The sequence below is a fragment of the Stegodyphus dumicola genome, chromosome 3 (assembly GCF_044657685.1).
Source record: "Stegodyphus dumicola isolate Sdum_Otavi_A_Nest chromosome 3, ASM4465768v1".
NCBI lineage: Eukaryota > Metazoa > Arthropoda > Arachnida > Araneae > Eresidae > Stegodyphus > Stegodyphus dumicola.
The window spans coordinates 142203114-142221086 of record NC_140770.1 but is presented as its reverse complement, the minus strand read 5'-3'; the positions used below and the strand labels follow the sequence as shown (position 1 = coordinate 142221086).

Sequence of the window (17973 nt, the reverse complement as noted above, 5' to 3'; positions counted from 1 at the left end):
TTGTGCTTATGCATGTTTGGTTTTCTTTTCTCCTGGTTGATCTTACCAAGCATAAATCCACCGATATAATTTCTTTGCATCATACTTGTTACCTAAAATTGTCTTTTCGAGCTGAAAAAACGTTGGGAACTCTTTCAGCCACAAAACATTAACATGTTTTTTGAATCCTTAACACCCACAATGAATAAAGTTGGGTTTAGAAAGTTCCTTTTTCAATAACTTATACGGAAAATTTTAGAAATAAAAAAGGAGAAAAGTAATTAATCATTCGTGTTATTTAAATTCTGATTCAATAAAGAAAAAAAATATTTTCATATTCTCGTTGTCAGCATTTCAAGAAAATGCCCGCTTAAAAAAAAATAAACTCTTTCTTAATTCATTCTTTTGAGTTTTTTATCCTATACTGCATAAATTATGTAAAATTTTAAGTCATCCATTTATGCAATAAATAATGCTCCTTTACTGAAACTATTTTTTGGGGGGAATAGAGATTTTTAAAAAATTTCTTAGAAATTAGATATTTTATGAAAGCTGCTAAATGCTAGCATTAGAAAGTATGTTACACACATTTTTGCATGACTCAAGCGTATATTTGATTAATGAGACATGAATTAGCTTACTTATTCAAAAAACTTGTCTGAATATTTAATTTTTAAGAGTTATTTACAAAGTATATTTAATTCTAATTGTGTGTCTCGAAAATCTGGAATTTTACAAAAAAGCAATTACTCATATGTTTAAGCTTTGATTTCCTTCCAGTCGAAGATCCTTGCAAAGAAGGTCGTCACGAATGTGGCCCTCACAGCAGCTGCGTTGTCGAAGGCGATTCATTCCGTTGCACTTGTGATCAAGGTTATCAATACATTTACGAAGAATATGCTGATGGTGATAAGGCTCTATGCATTGGTGAGTAATATTTAAACACCTTTTTTACCTTTTAAAGAAAAAGTGGCTGCACTTGATGTTTATTTGAAAACTCTAGTTTTATATTATTATGCATCGTGCCCATAGAACGCCATTTTATGGACTTTTATTTTTCACAACAGTTATCAGTAGAAATGTACTTCCAGTTGCAAAAATACTTTACATAATTAAAATAGCATTATTCTGCCATTTCTTAACATAAAAATTCAATTTTCTAAAATTTACGAAATCTATATTTGTATTCGATCCCTCGAGCCCTATAGTTATACTTAGTAACAGTTTGTTCTCAGCATATAAAAATAAAATGTTTGAATTCTGCTAGACAGAAAGTGAATGAAATGTTTAGAGTTGGAAGTCATGTTCAGGAATCATGAAACTGCCATGACTGCATGAATGGAAACTGTCATGATAAGTATTGATCAGTATATATATTTTTTTCAAAAGCGCGATTTTATTCACAGAGTTTTATAGAATGTATACTCTAGAACACTGTGAGAGCCTTCAGATTGGCTCACAACCAATCTAAATCAGCCCTCTGCCACTACTAGCATAAATTAAAAAAGAGAAAGTATTTCTAGATTAACGAATTTTTTGTATGGTTATTAGATTTATGATTCTGTAGTAATAAAACTGCATGAGAATATTAATCTATTCTTGGTATTAGAAAATTTATAAATTACTTGTGTAAACATTCTATCTTCATGGCATATGCTGTCAGGATTTGTGTTTCTCTTGATTTGCTTTGGAAACATGAATAGGGAGCTTACTCAAGCTATGTTCAGGAAGGTGTGAAGTAGACAACACAAGCAGGAAGGGTATACGAAACCCTTTATTTTCAATACTTTACAGGTATTTTCGAAACTTCGGAATACTGAGACCAACCACTTGTGGTCTGAACGTAAGAATATAAAAACTACTAACTAAAACTCTAACTAAAAGCTAACTTTGAATTAGTATACAAATGCCTAGCACTAAGACTGGCCTTTATTTCAAAAAAAGGTACGTATATAGTACGTCGAGCTGCTAAAACGTTTGCAACTATCAAGAGGGCTAAACTTCTGCCCTTAAAGGCAACCAGTAACAGAGTGAAAACTCGTAAAACTACAGTGGCAAGCGGCTTGCTTTCTGAAACTCCTTCTCTCTCTTTCTCTTGGCAAAAAGCCACAACTTAAGTACTTGGCGTTAGCAAGACAATTTGCATAAACAAGTTAAAATATTTAATTCTGGCCAGAAGTAGAAAATAAGAAGTGATAGTACAGTTTTAAAATAAAATAAACGTTAGTAAAACTTAGGATCCTTACAATGCAACAAAATTATAAGTTGTTATTAGTAAATCAATCGTGGACATTAGTACATCGTGGAAGATTATCAATGAAAAACATTAAAAAGAAATAGTAGGACCTCTAATTAATCTAATTTATTTTTACCTCAACCCCTTGGGCAAACTTAAAATTATATAAAAATATTTTAAATTCTGAAAGCAGTTACCGTAGTCAATTTTTATCATAGATTCAAATGTTGTACATTTTATTTTTAGAATATATACAAAGCTCTATTGAATAACTTCAGTTAAGGGAAAGCCGTCTATAAAGTTAGATTTTATAATTTTTTACAAAAGCTGATTTTTTTCAATTTAAAAAAGCAAAATCATGAATATTTTCATCATTTAAAATATTTTCATAATTGGAACTATATATCTTCGACTGTGAAATAGAGGGAGCATAGAAATTTCTGCGGACATGGTGCACAGCTATCTACTGTACACATGGTTAGGTTAAGCTTAAAAAAAGCAGTCAAAGATTCCAGCATTCATAGCAATCATAGCATTCTCCGCAGCATCTTGATGCTATTTCCTGATCGAAAACAGTTGCGTAAGGATTACGGAAACCATGTTGAAATATCTACCATATAAGAACTACGGAAACGGTGTTCAAGTATCTACCATATATATTATTAGATTAAACCTCTCGTTAAAAAGAACAAAGATTTCAATAGCTTAGTGAATCATAGTGTTGACTAAGCTTCGTAGCATATCTTGAAGCTCATTTATGATCGAAATAAAAACTTTATGGAAATGTTCAACTACATTAGATCATTTGGAGCAGTTATTCCAATTTAGGGCCTTTGTAAGGTGACATCAATACATTTTGCCATTTTTAAGCTAAAAACTCATCCTCAACTCCATTTTATTAGAAATCATGGTATTTGGCACATCTTATTGAGATATTTTTATTCATCAGGCCTCCGGCTTAAGTTAATAGAATGTTAAGGGTGAAATAATTATACATGCTATGGTTGGCTTAATTTAATAGAATGTTAGGCTTAAGTTAATAAAATGTTAATGGTGAAATATCTATATATGTTATGGTATATTAACATAGAATTTTTAAAAAATTAGAATTTTTTTGGGGGGGGGGAACATAGCTGCAATTTTACAAAAGCTAAATTTGCATACTATATTTCGTAAAAGGGATTAGAACATCGAAAACTAGCTACATCTGATATTATTTTTAAGTCATTTGTGACCGACTGACGCTAACCGACATACATCTTATGCTTTGAATGCACTCTTTTGCAAAAAAATCGAAGCACCATGAAGTGATTGTTTTTTGATGAAATTGAATATGTGTATAGTTCATACACAAATATGAAAAGGATTAAAAAATCAAGGTCAATGTACCTGTTCACGGCTCACAATAACCCATTGAGTGTTCAAATTAGTAGTTGGTCGAACCGCCTCTGGCGACAATGCATGCTTGAATTCGTCGAGGCAAGGAGTGGTAGAGGTTCCTAATGTCATCCTGCGATACATTCTGCCAGGCATTCATCAGTGTCGCTCCAGATCTGCGGTATTTTGTGGTGCCAGAATCTGGCGGCTTACCATGTCTCAGACATGCTCGATTGGTGAAAAGTCTGGCGACCTTGCTGTCCAAGGAAGAATATCAAACGCACTGAGACAGTCCAGAGATATGCGAGCGGTATGTGGCCTGGCATTATCTCGTTGGAAAATGGCCTCAGGATGACATACCATGAGGCCGCAGGATGGTATCAACAAATCGTTGAGCTGATAAAGATGTACGGAGGATGGCTAAAGATGACCTGCTGTCATAAGAAATAGCGCCTCACACCATCACACCAGGAGTTATGGCTGTATGCCTTTGTAAAACAAAGGTTGATTAGGACCGATGGCGCCGTCCTCTTCAGACACGAACACGGTCGTCATCTGCTTCAAGAGTGAAGCGGGATTCATCTCTGAACACTATACGATGCCAGTCTGATGGCAGACATGATGATCGGCTGCGACATTACTCCAGAAGACTCCGCCGATGTTGTGGGGTCAAAAGCAAACGTCTTAAAGGCCCTTGTGAGCGTAACCCCACCTCAGACAAGCACTGTAAAATAGTGGATGGTACCGCGTGAGGTATAGACGTAGCTGTAGTGCGTTGAATAGTCGAAATGATACCGTTTTGGGGCGGTTCGGGCCTGGCGAACATTGCTTCTTTATGGAATTACGATGGCTGCCACAAAAAAAAAAAAAAAAAAAAAAAAAATTCCGCCTCTGTTACTGGTTTTATACTTTGCGAATTGCGCAATAGAAATGCACGCTATGATCGCAATTCTTGTTCATTTGTCTTGAAACTTTGATCATTTGCATGTTTGATCAAGATGTTTTTGCATACCAAATTTCATCACGATCGCAAAAGTCCTTCTTGGTGCTTCGATTTCTTTTGCAAAGGAGTGTATTTAGTGAATTTTCGATGGTTGCATATTTATGTAAAGTATTCAAGTCTTAAGAAAGTTTTAAATAACTTTTTATTGAATCTTGAATAGACACTACTCATACAGACGATAAAAAAAACGCACCACTTTCGGGCATTTAAAATAACAAAATTGATATTTCAAATTAAAAGTACCGTAATCGTAATAGTATGCACATTGGCCATCTCAAGCTGATTTCAAACTTCGACGCCGTTAATTTAGTGGGCTAAGAAAACGCCTGAAACCGGAAACGGAAAAAGATGGTGGTAGGGAATAAAGCTGAGAGATCCTATGCCAAATGTTCTATCTCTAAACTTTCAAATCCCTCGAAATATATAACAAGCTCATTTGCGTTCTATGAATGCAGGGGAAATTAGGTTTAAATCATAAAAATTAGTTAGTTAACATAAACTATTTCACACATGTGTCATCAGTCCTGTGTTAGACCAAGAATTTCACATTGCCATATTCAAATAACTTAACCTAACCTAACCTAAAAATAATGATATCGTTTTTAAATTTGATTTTGCCCGTATGTCTCAAATTATAACTTCAGTGTTAAAAAAAATTTACAAACTTAAATCTCCATAAAAATACAAACTTTTTATCAAATGTCTAATTTTAATTTAAATTCTTGTAATGTTGAACTATAAAGGAACTTTCGGTAATTTTCAGTTTTACAGATATATTAGTCTTCTAAAACAGCCTGAGAAAAGATTATCTAGGGCACCAGTTCTCAAACTGTGTTACATAACCACTGGTGGTACATTACACTATTTTTAGTATAATTTTTACAGAAAAAAATTAAATGAATATTCAAAATGAATGTAAAACTGCACCCTTTTAACATTTTGTTTTAACCTTTATTATTCAGAAACACATATATATTTTGTAAGATTCTCACTAGTGTATTTCTCAGTTACTGTAGAAAGTGACGAATCTTAAGAACTAGTTAGCGAATAATCGCTTAAGTTGGTGTAACAAGAAACAACAAGATGAAGGGTAACTAACCCTTTATTATTCCAATAAGATTTAACAAAACTCCATCTTGGAGTGTACAATAAAAGCTGACACTTGGGCTTGAACTTAAGAGACTAAGAAATAAACTAAAACTAAGATTAACTAAAGAGATATAGCCGAAGCTATCAAGATTCTAATCGAGTTGGGCCCTTAACTCTATTTGACTACGAAGTTTATCAAGGGCCTGAGTACGGTGAGCGTAATAACGGCTTTGAGAGACAGTAGCCAAAAGGCAGTCGCTCAGAAATCAGAAACTCGGATTCTCTCTAACTCAGCAAGTAGACTTCGAGGTTTAAATACCGCTCCTCCTCATTAAGTATTCAGAGTGATTCCAAAACTACGTTCTGGCCGGAAGTAGTAAGTTAAAGTTAAGAATTTGACAGGAAAGGAACTTAAAATTAACTTAAAATTTAACTGTTAATAAAATTAACATAATCCTTACAATTTCAAGTTTTTTACTTTTACGGCTCTCGCTTGAATGTTGAAATGACGACTTTTCCAAGAGCTTCGAACAATTTTCCGACGTTACTATTTCCAAGTATGGTAGGCGGCACACCAGTATACTCGTAGTATACTTATTTATATTTTATTGTAATTGTAAAATTTTCATTTACGAATATAATTATAAATATAAAGGGTTTTTTCTTTAATTATATACACTCCATTTAGGATGCATTGATTTTTAACGGAGAAATGCTTTTATAGTGGTACATATGTTTTTTTTTTTAGTCCAAAGGGGCTTTGTCCCTGAAGGACTATTGTTTTCGTTTTGCGATTTTGCGTCGGCCTCATAAACGTCGGTTCACTTTTCAAACTGTTGCCACAAAATGTTAGAGTCCTGCATTATATTTGAAGAAATTAAATAATGAAAAATCTGCATAAATGATTGTCTATTTCTCGCATTGTGATAAAACAATGGTACATAGAGCCATCGAATTTTGAATGACGAAATCCTACTGCGAATATGGGCATCTGAAATCCCAAATTTGGAATTTGTTTTATTATAGATTTTATATTTTGTAAAACTTTAACGAATTTTTGATTTACAAACTCAATGCTTTAAAAGCGAGAAATGGCAACGTTATATATAAAAAAAAAATACTTTTATCTCCAGCTCGCGAGACTGTGTATATCGGAAATTCTAAAGATATGCTTAATTTAACATTATTTTGCGATATTGCTCTTGAACTGAATTTTATGGTTTAAGTGCAAAGAACATGATATTTAATAAATAAAGGTAACACTCAAAACGTTAAAAAAACGCCCCTTTGGACGTAATTTAAAATCTGAAACATTTCAGATTTTTTTTTTTTTTTTTTTTTTTTTTTTCATATTTATATGGTAAAAAATTTGAAAAGTTTGAGAACCCTTGATCTAAGATACTCGGTAAAAGTAATTAAGGAACGCTTAAGCGTTGTAAAAATTATTATTTGAGAATAATTATGCAAATCAGGTAACTATAGGTTTCATTTGTATAAGATATAACTATTACTTTCATCTTATTTCTTGAAACAGATTATATGAGATAAATTTATTTTCTACTGCGTTTAAACTACAGCTATAACTCAATGATTACAAAAACTGTCCACCACTACTTAGGTCTCTCAAATTAGCCCAAAAAGTGATACATAAGGAATGGTGCAAAACAAAATTTTATTAATTCCTACATGGAAAGAGATACTTTGACTACACTGACAGGAAATTAAAAAGTATTTAAGTTTCTTTTCTCATTATTACAAGCTTTGATCGCTGTTAGTATCACGGCAAGCATCAAGACGGTATTCAAGTTCATCTCAAATGCCTCCAGCATATTCTCAAAGAAGTAGATTCCAATATGTTATGGCACCGGATGCTGATTCACTGTCTTCTTAATGTAGGAAAAAAGTCATAGAGTGACAAACCTGGTAATGTTGGCAGGGGGGGTCAGACTAGCACTAAAATCGAAATCCTCTCTACACCACCGATCCAGTGCTTCGATGGAAAATAGCATTCAAATAACAGTGAATATCTAAAGGAAAATGAGAAGAGCTTTATATACTTGAAATATGACGTAAAGATAGTCATCCTTCAGTTCAGGCATAGCCAGTTCGTCATATCCAGGTTAGTAGGAGTAGTCAATAACAGCAGTAAGTTCAGCAGAGAAGGAGGCTGATTGCATGAAACACATCCGTATCTGATGAGTCTTTCCTATGCAGGATTCCACGATACTATGTGGATGTTCTATGCCTCATTCTCACATTATGATGCTTTTGTTGAGCTGCGAAATCGTCTCGTCACTGGGAAGTGGCATTTAAACGAATCCGGCAACTTCTAACTGTCGTTCTTGCATTCATCTGCAAAAGTTAGTGTTTTGGTTTATTGTCTATGTTAATTTTTATAGGAGTTCTTATTTGCATGTGATACAGTTCAGGCGTTTTCGTAGATGCGTCACACCGTGGGCTGTGGTACTTGCACTTCTTTTTAGCCCACCTTATCAACTTCCTTGAACTCCATTCGAAACACGGGCCTAATCTTGTCCAGCCTCTTTCGACGCTTATTGGCTTTCCGGTCTTTTGCGGCGCATAATCAGCCAAATGAGTAATATAGCTTCTATGCGGTGGAAGCGTACTGAATTCAGTTCGAAATTGTCACTGCATTTTTGCAAGACTTCGTATTCCAATGCCAAAATGCTTTCTATCTCCTCATTTTGGAAACCTGCTATCGGTGTTTACGTGCAATATCTTCCATAAATCGATCTTAATCGAATCTTGCAGTTTCTTTCTTTGCATAATTGCCTGCTTATATTTTAGTACTCTAGCTAGAGGTCTTCCTTTTTGTACAATCACTTTCAAATAGTGCGTTTCAGTTACAAAAACACAATTAAAATCACGCTTACCAGGTTTCCCAGACAGGCTCAGATGATGGAGATAAAAATGTTTTATTTCGTACAGTGTTACCACTGCTCTCTTTGAAATCGTTGACATTTTACTTCTTTGTACGAAGTAAAGAAGGTACTGTAATCGCGAAAAATTTCGGATATCATATTTCAAAGAAAATATTTTGACAGCTCTCGAATTCATTTGAGCGATGTGTTTGCGTGACATCTGTATGTACGGGCAGACTAAAGGACAATTATAAAATGCATTCAGAAGAGATTATTTTGTGACGTCTGTACATACGTACGTACGTATATATAAATAACGCATAACTCAAAAAACGAGTAGTCTCAGAACATTGAAAATTTGTATATGGTTCTTGCTATAGCATGTAGTTGTGCATCTTACTTTTTGCTTGCAATCAGCTGCGCCAAACATATATATATATATATATATATACCACTCTGTTACCAGGCTCAGTAAGCTCAATTTTTATATTCTTCTATGCTGGTAAATTGTGCATTTTTTGCTTTAAAAGGGATTGAATCATGTCGTTCTTATATTTCGGTTAAGATTTTTTATGACTTCAGTTAATCTGCATGTAATAGTTGTAGAATTATCAATAGTTTAAAACTAAATCTAACGAAGCCGCCACTTGTTCACATTTTAAACTCTTAGTAGAATAATGAATTCAGTTTCTGTACCAACTTCACAGTGTTTTGGCCGCGTGGGAACAAAAGTAAACTTTGAGTTTTGTGCAACAAAAAATATGTCTTTCTGCCCGGTGGCCAAATTGCTTGTTTTGGGGGTAGAAACTCTAATTTTAAATGTAAACATTTTTTTAATTGCTTTTAACTCTATTTGGTGTTTTATGTTTTTCTGTATTTTACAATTTCCGACGAAGATATTTTGAATCCTTGTGTATTTTTGCCTTGCCGCGAAGTGAGAACTGAATGGAATGAGAAATATATCTCTAATGAAATTCGAATAAATAAGTTTAAACAAAATGCAGCGAAAAATGTATGTAATTTAATAGTCCGCACAAGGAAGTCATGCGGTGTCCATATCAGATATTTTAATCAAATATTCATTAAATATTCGGGTGAAGAACTACGTTATTCAAACTTTGATGGCTCTAGCTGCCGTTATTTTTTCACAATACGAGAAACATGCATACATTTGTACAGATTCTTTATTACTTAATTTCTTTAAATATACTAATGCTTCTTTGGGCTAATAACTGTTTAATTAAGCAGGTCATACAATACTTACTCTTCGTTTTTTTTTTTTCCAGATGTCAATGAATGTGTCCTTGGTAGAGATAATTGCGCTGTCCACGCAGATTGCATCAACTTTCCAGGATCTTTTGCATGTAGATGTAAGCCTGGGTACACCGGAAACGGCATCACCTGTGAAAGTAAGTATTCAATGTCTTGATATAATAAATAAAGACATTTTCCTTTTCTTGTGGCCTTTTGTTCTTCGTATGTATTTATGTTTACTTATATCTGCGTTTATATACCTGACACACACACGAGCAGGTTTATTCTCATAAGCATATATACTTTAGTTTAATGTACGAGTACGCTGCAACTCTCCTGGCCGATAATAATCGGCCTTATGGTTAACGCAGCACACCCGACGCAGACAAATTAACACAGATTGTATATCTTTAAAAATACACTCACACAATACAAAATAAAGAAAATCATAAACGTAATCGGTTAGAAAACATAAAATAGTAATACGACACATAACTCACTCACCCAACACATAAACTCGTAAACAAAAGAAAGCATATGTACTTTATACTTATTCCCTTGAATCCCGTTTCTAGATAACATTTAGCTAAAATATTGCTCCAAAGATATTGAGAAGATTATAAAAATTGGTACTGTCCAGTTAATAATCGTTTAGTCTACTGAAGATAGCTGAAATGAATGTAAAACTCATCATAACTATAATATAAATTTTAAGAAACAATTTAAGTATGTTAAAATAACTCGTTAAATAACAATTATGCATTAATCTTGCAGGTAGAATTGTTAAGCAGGATGACGTAAATATACATGAAATGACAGTTAATTCTCTCTAACACGACCACTCAAGAATCCACATGATTTTAATCTTGTATGAAATGTTATCGTCTTAGGGTGGCATTTTAAATAGCAAAGCTTATGCTCTCAGAAACATTGATTAGATTCAGAGGCGATTATCTTAGAGAACTGGTCGTCGGAAGAGCAGCCCACCAGCGGCCGAGCGGTAAAATCCCTGAACACTGGTAGTTCTGACGTGGAATCGATTCTAGGCGAACGGGATGGCTGCATACGCGTCTTCGAGTTTTATCCCAATGTGTATGAGCCAGTTTCCTTCGAAAGTCGTCCAAGAAGGTATCCCTTCCCTTAAGCAGATAGCCCTGGTATGCCTTACCAAAATGAGGTAAACCAAATCAAACGTCAGAGAAGGCCCACTATAATAATTCAGAAGTAGTTGAGACAGAAGGTAAAATCTTCAAGTGCATTTGAAAAGAGTTTTCAATCTAAAATATTTCTTATTCTATCTAATACTTATTGTGTGATATAATGTAAGGTTATTAACTAAGGAGCAAGGAAAAAGGGCGCTCAGAAGACTCCTAATCACATAATATTGCAGGGTACGAAACGATATGCGCGTTTTCTGTGTAGTGTACACAGAAAACACTAAAAATGAAAGCATATCAAATAAGTGAATATGTGTTTTAACAATAAATATACATTTAATATAAGTAATGAGGTCAAAGAAAGTGGTCGAAACGTCCTGCGTGAGTTATAATGCAGAACTTACATCTACGGTGCATGAAATTCCGAATATTCAGAAGGATTCCAGGCATGGCTAAAACTTCCCTACAGCTAGTGCTATATATGCAAACCGTCTCCAGCCGCTTTATCTATTGGGTATGTTCACACCAGTGTTTTCGTATGCCCCAGAAGAAGTAATCAAGGCACGGATCTCAAGAAAAATGTGTGAGATATCCAACGACAAGTAAGCTAAAAAAGTAAATGCTGATAAATGTTATTCTTTTAATAACGTTGAGCATCTGAAGTATTGTAACCAACTATAAGCGCAGGTATTAAAAAAAATTAAATTCCCACCTAAGAATTGAGCGCACGGAATTTTGTTGCAAAAAATGTAGAAAAATTGCAATTTTTTAAATATTTCTTCTATAATTTAAAATTATTTTTGATGCCTCTCTTTAAAATTACTGTCATTTTTAAGACACAATATTTTGTTGCAATTTTTTACTTATTGCTAAGTCCTTCTCGTATTATGATAAACAGAGAAGATATATGGCATACATAAAATTAAAAAAAAATTATTCAATTCATATTTCGAAAACATAAAAAGTAAACTATCCGTGCTTATTTACAAAATCATTCTCACAAATATGTTGCTTAAACATACTATATACGGCCATACTGCCCAACCAGTATAATGGTTAGCGTCGATGACTGCCTTGCCGAAATATCCGGGTTCGAATCCCGGCATGGATGTTTGTAAATGTATAGTGTCTGTGCGGCATGGCGGCACTCTAACTATGCGGTGAGCCGAAAATCCTCTCGTGTGGTTTGGTGGAAGGGGAGAGGCGTACGAGACCGTCGCACCCCCCGGGGTGCTCTCCATCAAAATTGGGAGCGGAACTGAGCAAAATAGCACTATGACCTGAATAGTGCACAAAGCTGTTACCAAAGGCAGGCGTAATCTAGCGCTCCTTGCCACGAGGAATTTCGTGAGGTTAGGCTGACTACGTCAGACAAGGGAGCATAAGCAGCATCAACAACAACATATACGATCAAGTCCATAAATAAAGGAATATGTCCTTTAGGATAGTTTCACCTCATCCATACGGTCAAATACAACATCTAAAGGCTAATTTGGCATTGCCATTGAAAATGCTTATATTGTAGCTTACTGCCGCTTTATCCGAGTGATATTGTTTTATGAAAACTTTGCATCTTGCACTATTTTGCTGGTCAAAAGGCTAGAGCCATCTTTTCTTCCTCCCTCTGAAGAAATTTCCTTCTCAATGTTATTTGTTGCTTTTTTTAGGTTTTTACTTGCTCATTCTTGGTCTGATTACTCCTCTAGTAACTCCTGCACATGTTCATTGTTCACTTCCAAGCCTAAGCCTAGAGAAAAAAATATGTTAGACAACCAAATTAATAATAAAAATAATAATGCAGGGTGTTTATAAAGTCTCGGACCCATTTTGATGTTTAATAACTCATAAAATAATGAAAATATAAACAAACTTATGGCATTTATTGATGGAATAACTTATATATTTTCCTTTTCAGGTTTAAATATCTTTACTTTTGTAAATATCGTCTGCGCGTGTGGTTAATTTCAGATAATTTAATTTACCTGCCTAAATATCTGTACTTTTCTAAATATCGCCTGCTTATTAATTGCATTTTTCTCTCTTTTATTTTTGGCATCTTTCTGGCATAGTTAATCGCCATAATGTGCGCATATGGGGATCTGAAAACTCCATGAATACCGTGAGGCACAAAGGGATTCCCCAAAGGTTAATGTGTGGTGTGGACTAATGCACTACCGAGTCATTGGGCCTTTTTTTTTTTTTTTTTTTTTTTTTTTTTACAGAAAAGACGGTCTCATCAGTCGTATACTTAGACATGTTGGAAAACTTCGTACTTCCACAACTAGAAGAGCTTCAGCCACATGTTGTTTTGCAACAAGATGGTGCACCACCTCATTGGGGTACTATCGTTCGTAGTTCTTTGAATGACAGTTTTACAGAAAGATGGATTAGGCGAGGAGGTCCAATTCCTTGGCCACCCAGATCACCTGATATAACGCCGCTGGACTTTTTCCTTTGGGGATTTGTAAAGGGCAACGTTTACAGGAGGAGAGTGTCGAACATTGATGACCTAAAGGCCAGAATTACAGCCGCAATAGCCTCTGTGGATGCCGGCAGGCTTGCCGGTACCTGGCGTGAAATTGCTTGCGGGTACCTGGCGTAAAATTGCTTGCCGGTACCTGACTTAATATTCTCCGTGCGACGAAGGGGGCACACGTGGAAGTTCGTTGACAAGGGTCATGAAACTTTTTGGGTCTATCTAATCGTTTATGTTATTAATTTTAATCTATCTTTATTATTTTATGAGTTATTCAACATCAAAATGGATCCGAAACTTTATAAACACCCTGTATATAGGATTTTACCTTATTTTTCTAATAGTTATTTTTATTTTTGAACAAGCCTTTCCTGTACATTCTAAATTCACACTTACGCTTCCTTGCGAGAATGTGTTTTGAGGATTACGATTTATACAAATGAGGTAGAAACGAGCTGAAACTGGGTCACTTTCGAAGGAAAGCGTGCTCTGCCTTTAAGCCACGTTGTTTCTATTAGTTTAAGCTTGCTATTCTACGGTCGTACCTAATACGTACATGCTAGTATACGCAGGTGATCTTTAAGGGCCAACTTCGCGATTTGAGCTCTATGCAGCCTCGACTGATTCATTTTATTTAGGAATAGATTAGCTTATATTTTCTATTTTGAGTTAAAGCCCGATTGGTAGCTCTTCTTGTACTCCCAAAAAGGGCCATCTGTACATTCATTTTGAGTTGGAATAAAATGGTAATTTAACCCTTCTTTGGATTAGTTACTTACGTGAACTCAGCGGATAATCACTGCACAGTTCTTCAGTATTATAACTTACAAGGAACTCTATTTAAGCGAGGATATTACAAATAATAAGTATTCAGTGTTTCAAAGCCGTCGAAGCCTCTACTCGCAACACACTCTGACCATAATTTCCTCCATGGCAAATTCATGGTTCTGTGAGTTACTTGCTACCCAGCCCTTGTAAATGAATGCCCGTAATAGAGACTCCGTACGAGGTAATTTTTGTTCAAATAACTTGTGAACCGAATTGTTCGCAGTGAGAGACGTTTGTAATTTAAGGTTTCACTCTATATGCTTTATAAAAATTAATGCTAATCACTTAAATACTCTATATTTCAAGTAAAAACTAACTATAAACCGAATTGCTTTAATTTAAAACCCAACAATAATAATTGCTTTAATTTAAAACCCAACAACAAATAAAGTAGGAAAATTATGATTATTGATTTTAAAGGATTCTTTGAGCTGTTTAAATAGAAGCCGATTATATTTCTTATATATTAAACGGTGCTGATGTATAGTCTAAGATTATAATATTTTTAGGACAAAAGACTTGCGCAGATATAAATTGTGATCCAAACGCCGATTGCGTTGCTTGGAATCCTCAACAAGAACCTCACTGTCAGTGCAGACCTGGTTATGTAGGCAATGGACATACATGTTCACCTGGAGAGGAGGATGATTGCGGTGTCATAAACTACTGCGACATTCGTGCAGATTGCGTTTATGATGAAGAGACACAGACACGCAAATGTCAGTGCCGCCAAGGTTTTAGAGGTAAGAACATTTATTTCGTAACAAATACTTTTTCTTAAAGGTGTGAAAAAGTTCTCGAGTACTTAAATATTTTGGAAGCCATTAGAATAGTTTAAAAAGGACTTTGAGAATTCTGATTGGGATTCATTTTAAATGGCTTGAACTTTATTAACCTCGAAAAAGGTCCATTTCTCCCGGTGAAAATGAAGGACCAAAAGAACGGACATCTAGAAATAGTCCTTTCAAATACTACCACAGGGGATTATATGCGAGCATTAATATTATTTCTACGTAGAAAATTCTCAGATTGTTGCCACTCGGCAAAGCGTAATGTTTTTAATTAAGCTTTCAAATTGAATCATTCTGATACTAATTAAACTGAGCAAGGTAAAAGTGATATGTGTTGCCACTATGCGAAATAGAAGCTCTTTTATGCGTCCTAGCAGGAAGCTAGTTCTTAGCGCGTTGCCTTTCATCAAAACGTGAGATGTTTAATTTATCTTTCAAGTTTAATCAGATTATTCGTTAGTAATAATCTGAGCGATTTGAAATCAATGAATCCTGTGAGAAAAATAATATTATATCGTACTAAAGAATAAACGTGATTCTAACAGGAAGACCATGTTGTCCAAATTTTTTTTTTCTTTTTTATTCACATCACATCTCAATCATAAACATATTAGAGTGAAATATATCCAAGTATAATTAATTCGGTAATCCGAGAAAAATATTAAAGAATAAACTAATCTAGTAAGCAAAAAATATCGGTTACATTACCTGCAATCCAAGTGTTCGAGAATTTTCCTGAGAATCGAATTGTCGTAGAATCGAAATATGGAAAAAAATTGGCATGTCATTTCAGAAAAAGTCCGATTTTGTGTATGCTCATATTAGAACAATGCTATATATAAATCTAATACGTATCCTAAATCACGCTTTTGAGACATGAAAAACGCAATTTTAATTTCGTCAATCGGACCAGTAGACTGGGAGATACAGAACTGTCCCATTCCCCCCCCCGTACAAGAACATCTTCCCACGAATCGCTAAATTCGTAAATTAATAAGAAATATTTTATCTTCTTTCAACAATTTAAAAACAGCAGCGCGTGAATGCAGTGGAAGAAAAGGCATCGTGAATTTAAGTAGGTTGATCACACCCCTGTAGCACAGATTTTAGTTCAACCGATTATTATCTGTTTTCTAAACTGAAATCTGATTTAATGACGATTAATTTAATGAGATTAATTGACGATGACGTAGCAATAATAGTAGTTATGAAACATTTAGAGAACTCTTAGAGGCCTGTAGCCGCTCATTAAAAGATATGAAGAAAAATTAGATTAATTTAAAATATAATTAGGAGATTAATGGATCTACATACTTAACCACCTAGCTTAGCTTGTGAACAGAAAAACAGAATTTTCTTTATCTGAGGATCTGAGCCTAATTGTAATTTTTCAGGTGATGGAATCGTGTGTGTCGAGGATTCGTGCGATGTGGCTGATAATTGCAGCCCTCATGGTAGTTGCCTTTATGATGCCGAAGGTGAAGCATACTACTGTGCTTGCTTGCCTGGATACTCTGGCGATGGTTATTATTGTCTGCCAGAATCTTCTTTCTCCAGTTGTGATGTCATCAATAACTGTCACCCTTTGGCTCAGTGTGTCTACGATTCCCAGTCTCAAAGGTACGTATAATAAATATAACAATGTCAAGAACCCATGAATTATGCCTGAAATAATAAACATGAGTAAAATTATTTCTTAATTTACTTCTTGTTGATTAGGTATCACTGCCGTTGTAATGCTGGTTATAAAGGAGACGGTCAGACTTGCACGAAGATCGAGGATGTATCCTGTGACCAAGTGAACTCATGTTCACTGCATGCTCTCTGCGTCAGAGATGAATTCAGTGGAAAATATGTCTGTCGTTGCAGTGAAGTAATGTGTACTTTTCGCATTCTATCTATTCAGATATAGAAAACATATATATATTAATACTAAGTAGAATATCAGAATCGATTAGTAAGATAATTCCCTGTTAAAACAGTCACCACACGCGTTGTTTTCTCCTTAATAATTTCTTTTTCTATTTAAAGATTAAGTTAATAATGGCTAACATAGGAATTCTCAACCTTGGGCAATTCCCCTCATGGATGAATTTTAAAATTTTACAGGGGAATGCAATCAGCATTTTTTAAGGTGTTCAGTATTTAGTGTATGATTATAAAAAAATTACTTTTATTCAAGTTTTAGTATTTATCAGTATTTTCTATACTTTTTATTGTTTAATTCATAAAGTATATTAAAATATTATCTAAATAAATGCGTACGTAATTTTTCAAGTTTTGGAAAGGAGGGGAGGAGAACTAGCCATGGTGAAAGAACTGCATGGGGCAAGGAAGGTTGGGAATCTTGAGCCAGCGTTTTATAGCGCATAATAATAATAATGAAGAATATGAAAGAATGAACATCACTAAGAAACCACTGCTTATTTTCCAGTTGATGTGAAGTTAAAATTTGGGGTATTTTAAAAAGAATAGTATTAACGAAAAAACTTGATCTGAGCGTGAAAATAAAATACTTTGCGCTTTATAAACATCACAAGGAATTACCACTTCTTTTCTTACTGATGATGAGCTAAAAAAACTGAACATCTTGGGAAAAAAAGAAGTACTGAATTGATACTATCACTTGAATAACATCGTAATCAGAACACTGAAAATCAAATGTGTAACATGCTAAAAAATCTGGCGATTAAGTTCGCCAGATTTGTCTAATAATCTTCCAATTAAGAAAGTGAGAGAGGTGGCTGCTTTAGCAAGGAAGTACTCTTTTCAACCAAAGCAAAAAATTCTTTACCCTGAAATTTTTGTAAGAATCCGTTGTGCGCAAAACATACATACGGTGTTTGTATTCCACGAATATGACTATTTTTCTCAGTGTTTCTATGTGGAAAAAGTAAAATT

At 34.5% G+C, this 17973-nt stretch overlaps 1 protein-coding gene and 1 long non-coding RNA gene across 2 annotated transcripts in view; one reads left to right on the top strand and one right to left on the bottom strand.

The window, feature by feature from the left end:
* Ndg (Nidogen) overlaps positions 1-17973 on the top strand; it is a 112068-nt gene that overhangs the window by 52505 nt on the left and 41590 nt on the right. Inside the window, exons 9-13 of the mRNA XM_085813388.1 lie at positions 760-906; positions 9853-9975; positions 14791-15024; positions 16467-16692; positions 16792-16945. Of these exons, the coding sequence (XP_085669514.1) occupies positions 760-906; positions 9853-9975; positions 14791-15024; positions 16467-16692; positions 16792-16945 (884 nt within the window). The remainder of the gene's footprint in view (positions 1-759; positions 907-9852; positions 9976-14790; positions 15025-16466; positions 16693-16791; positions 16946-17973) is intronic.
* Positions 1-17973, bottom strand: part of LOC146998100 (uncharacterized) — a 30535-nt gene that overhangs the window by 4098 nt on the left and 8464 nt on the right. Inside the window, exon 2 of the long non-coding RNA XR_015040287.1 lies at positions 9831-9967. This is a non-coding gene — a long non-coding RNA (uncharacterized LOC146998100). The remainder of the gene's footprint in view (positions 1-9830; positions 9968-17973) is intronic.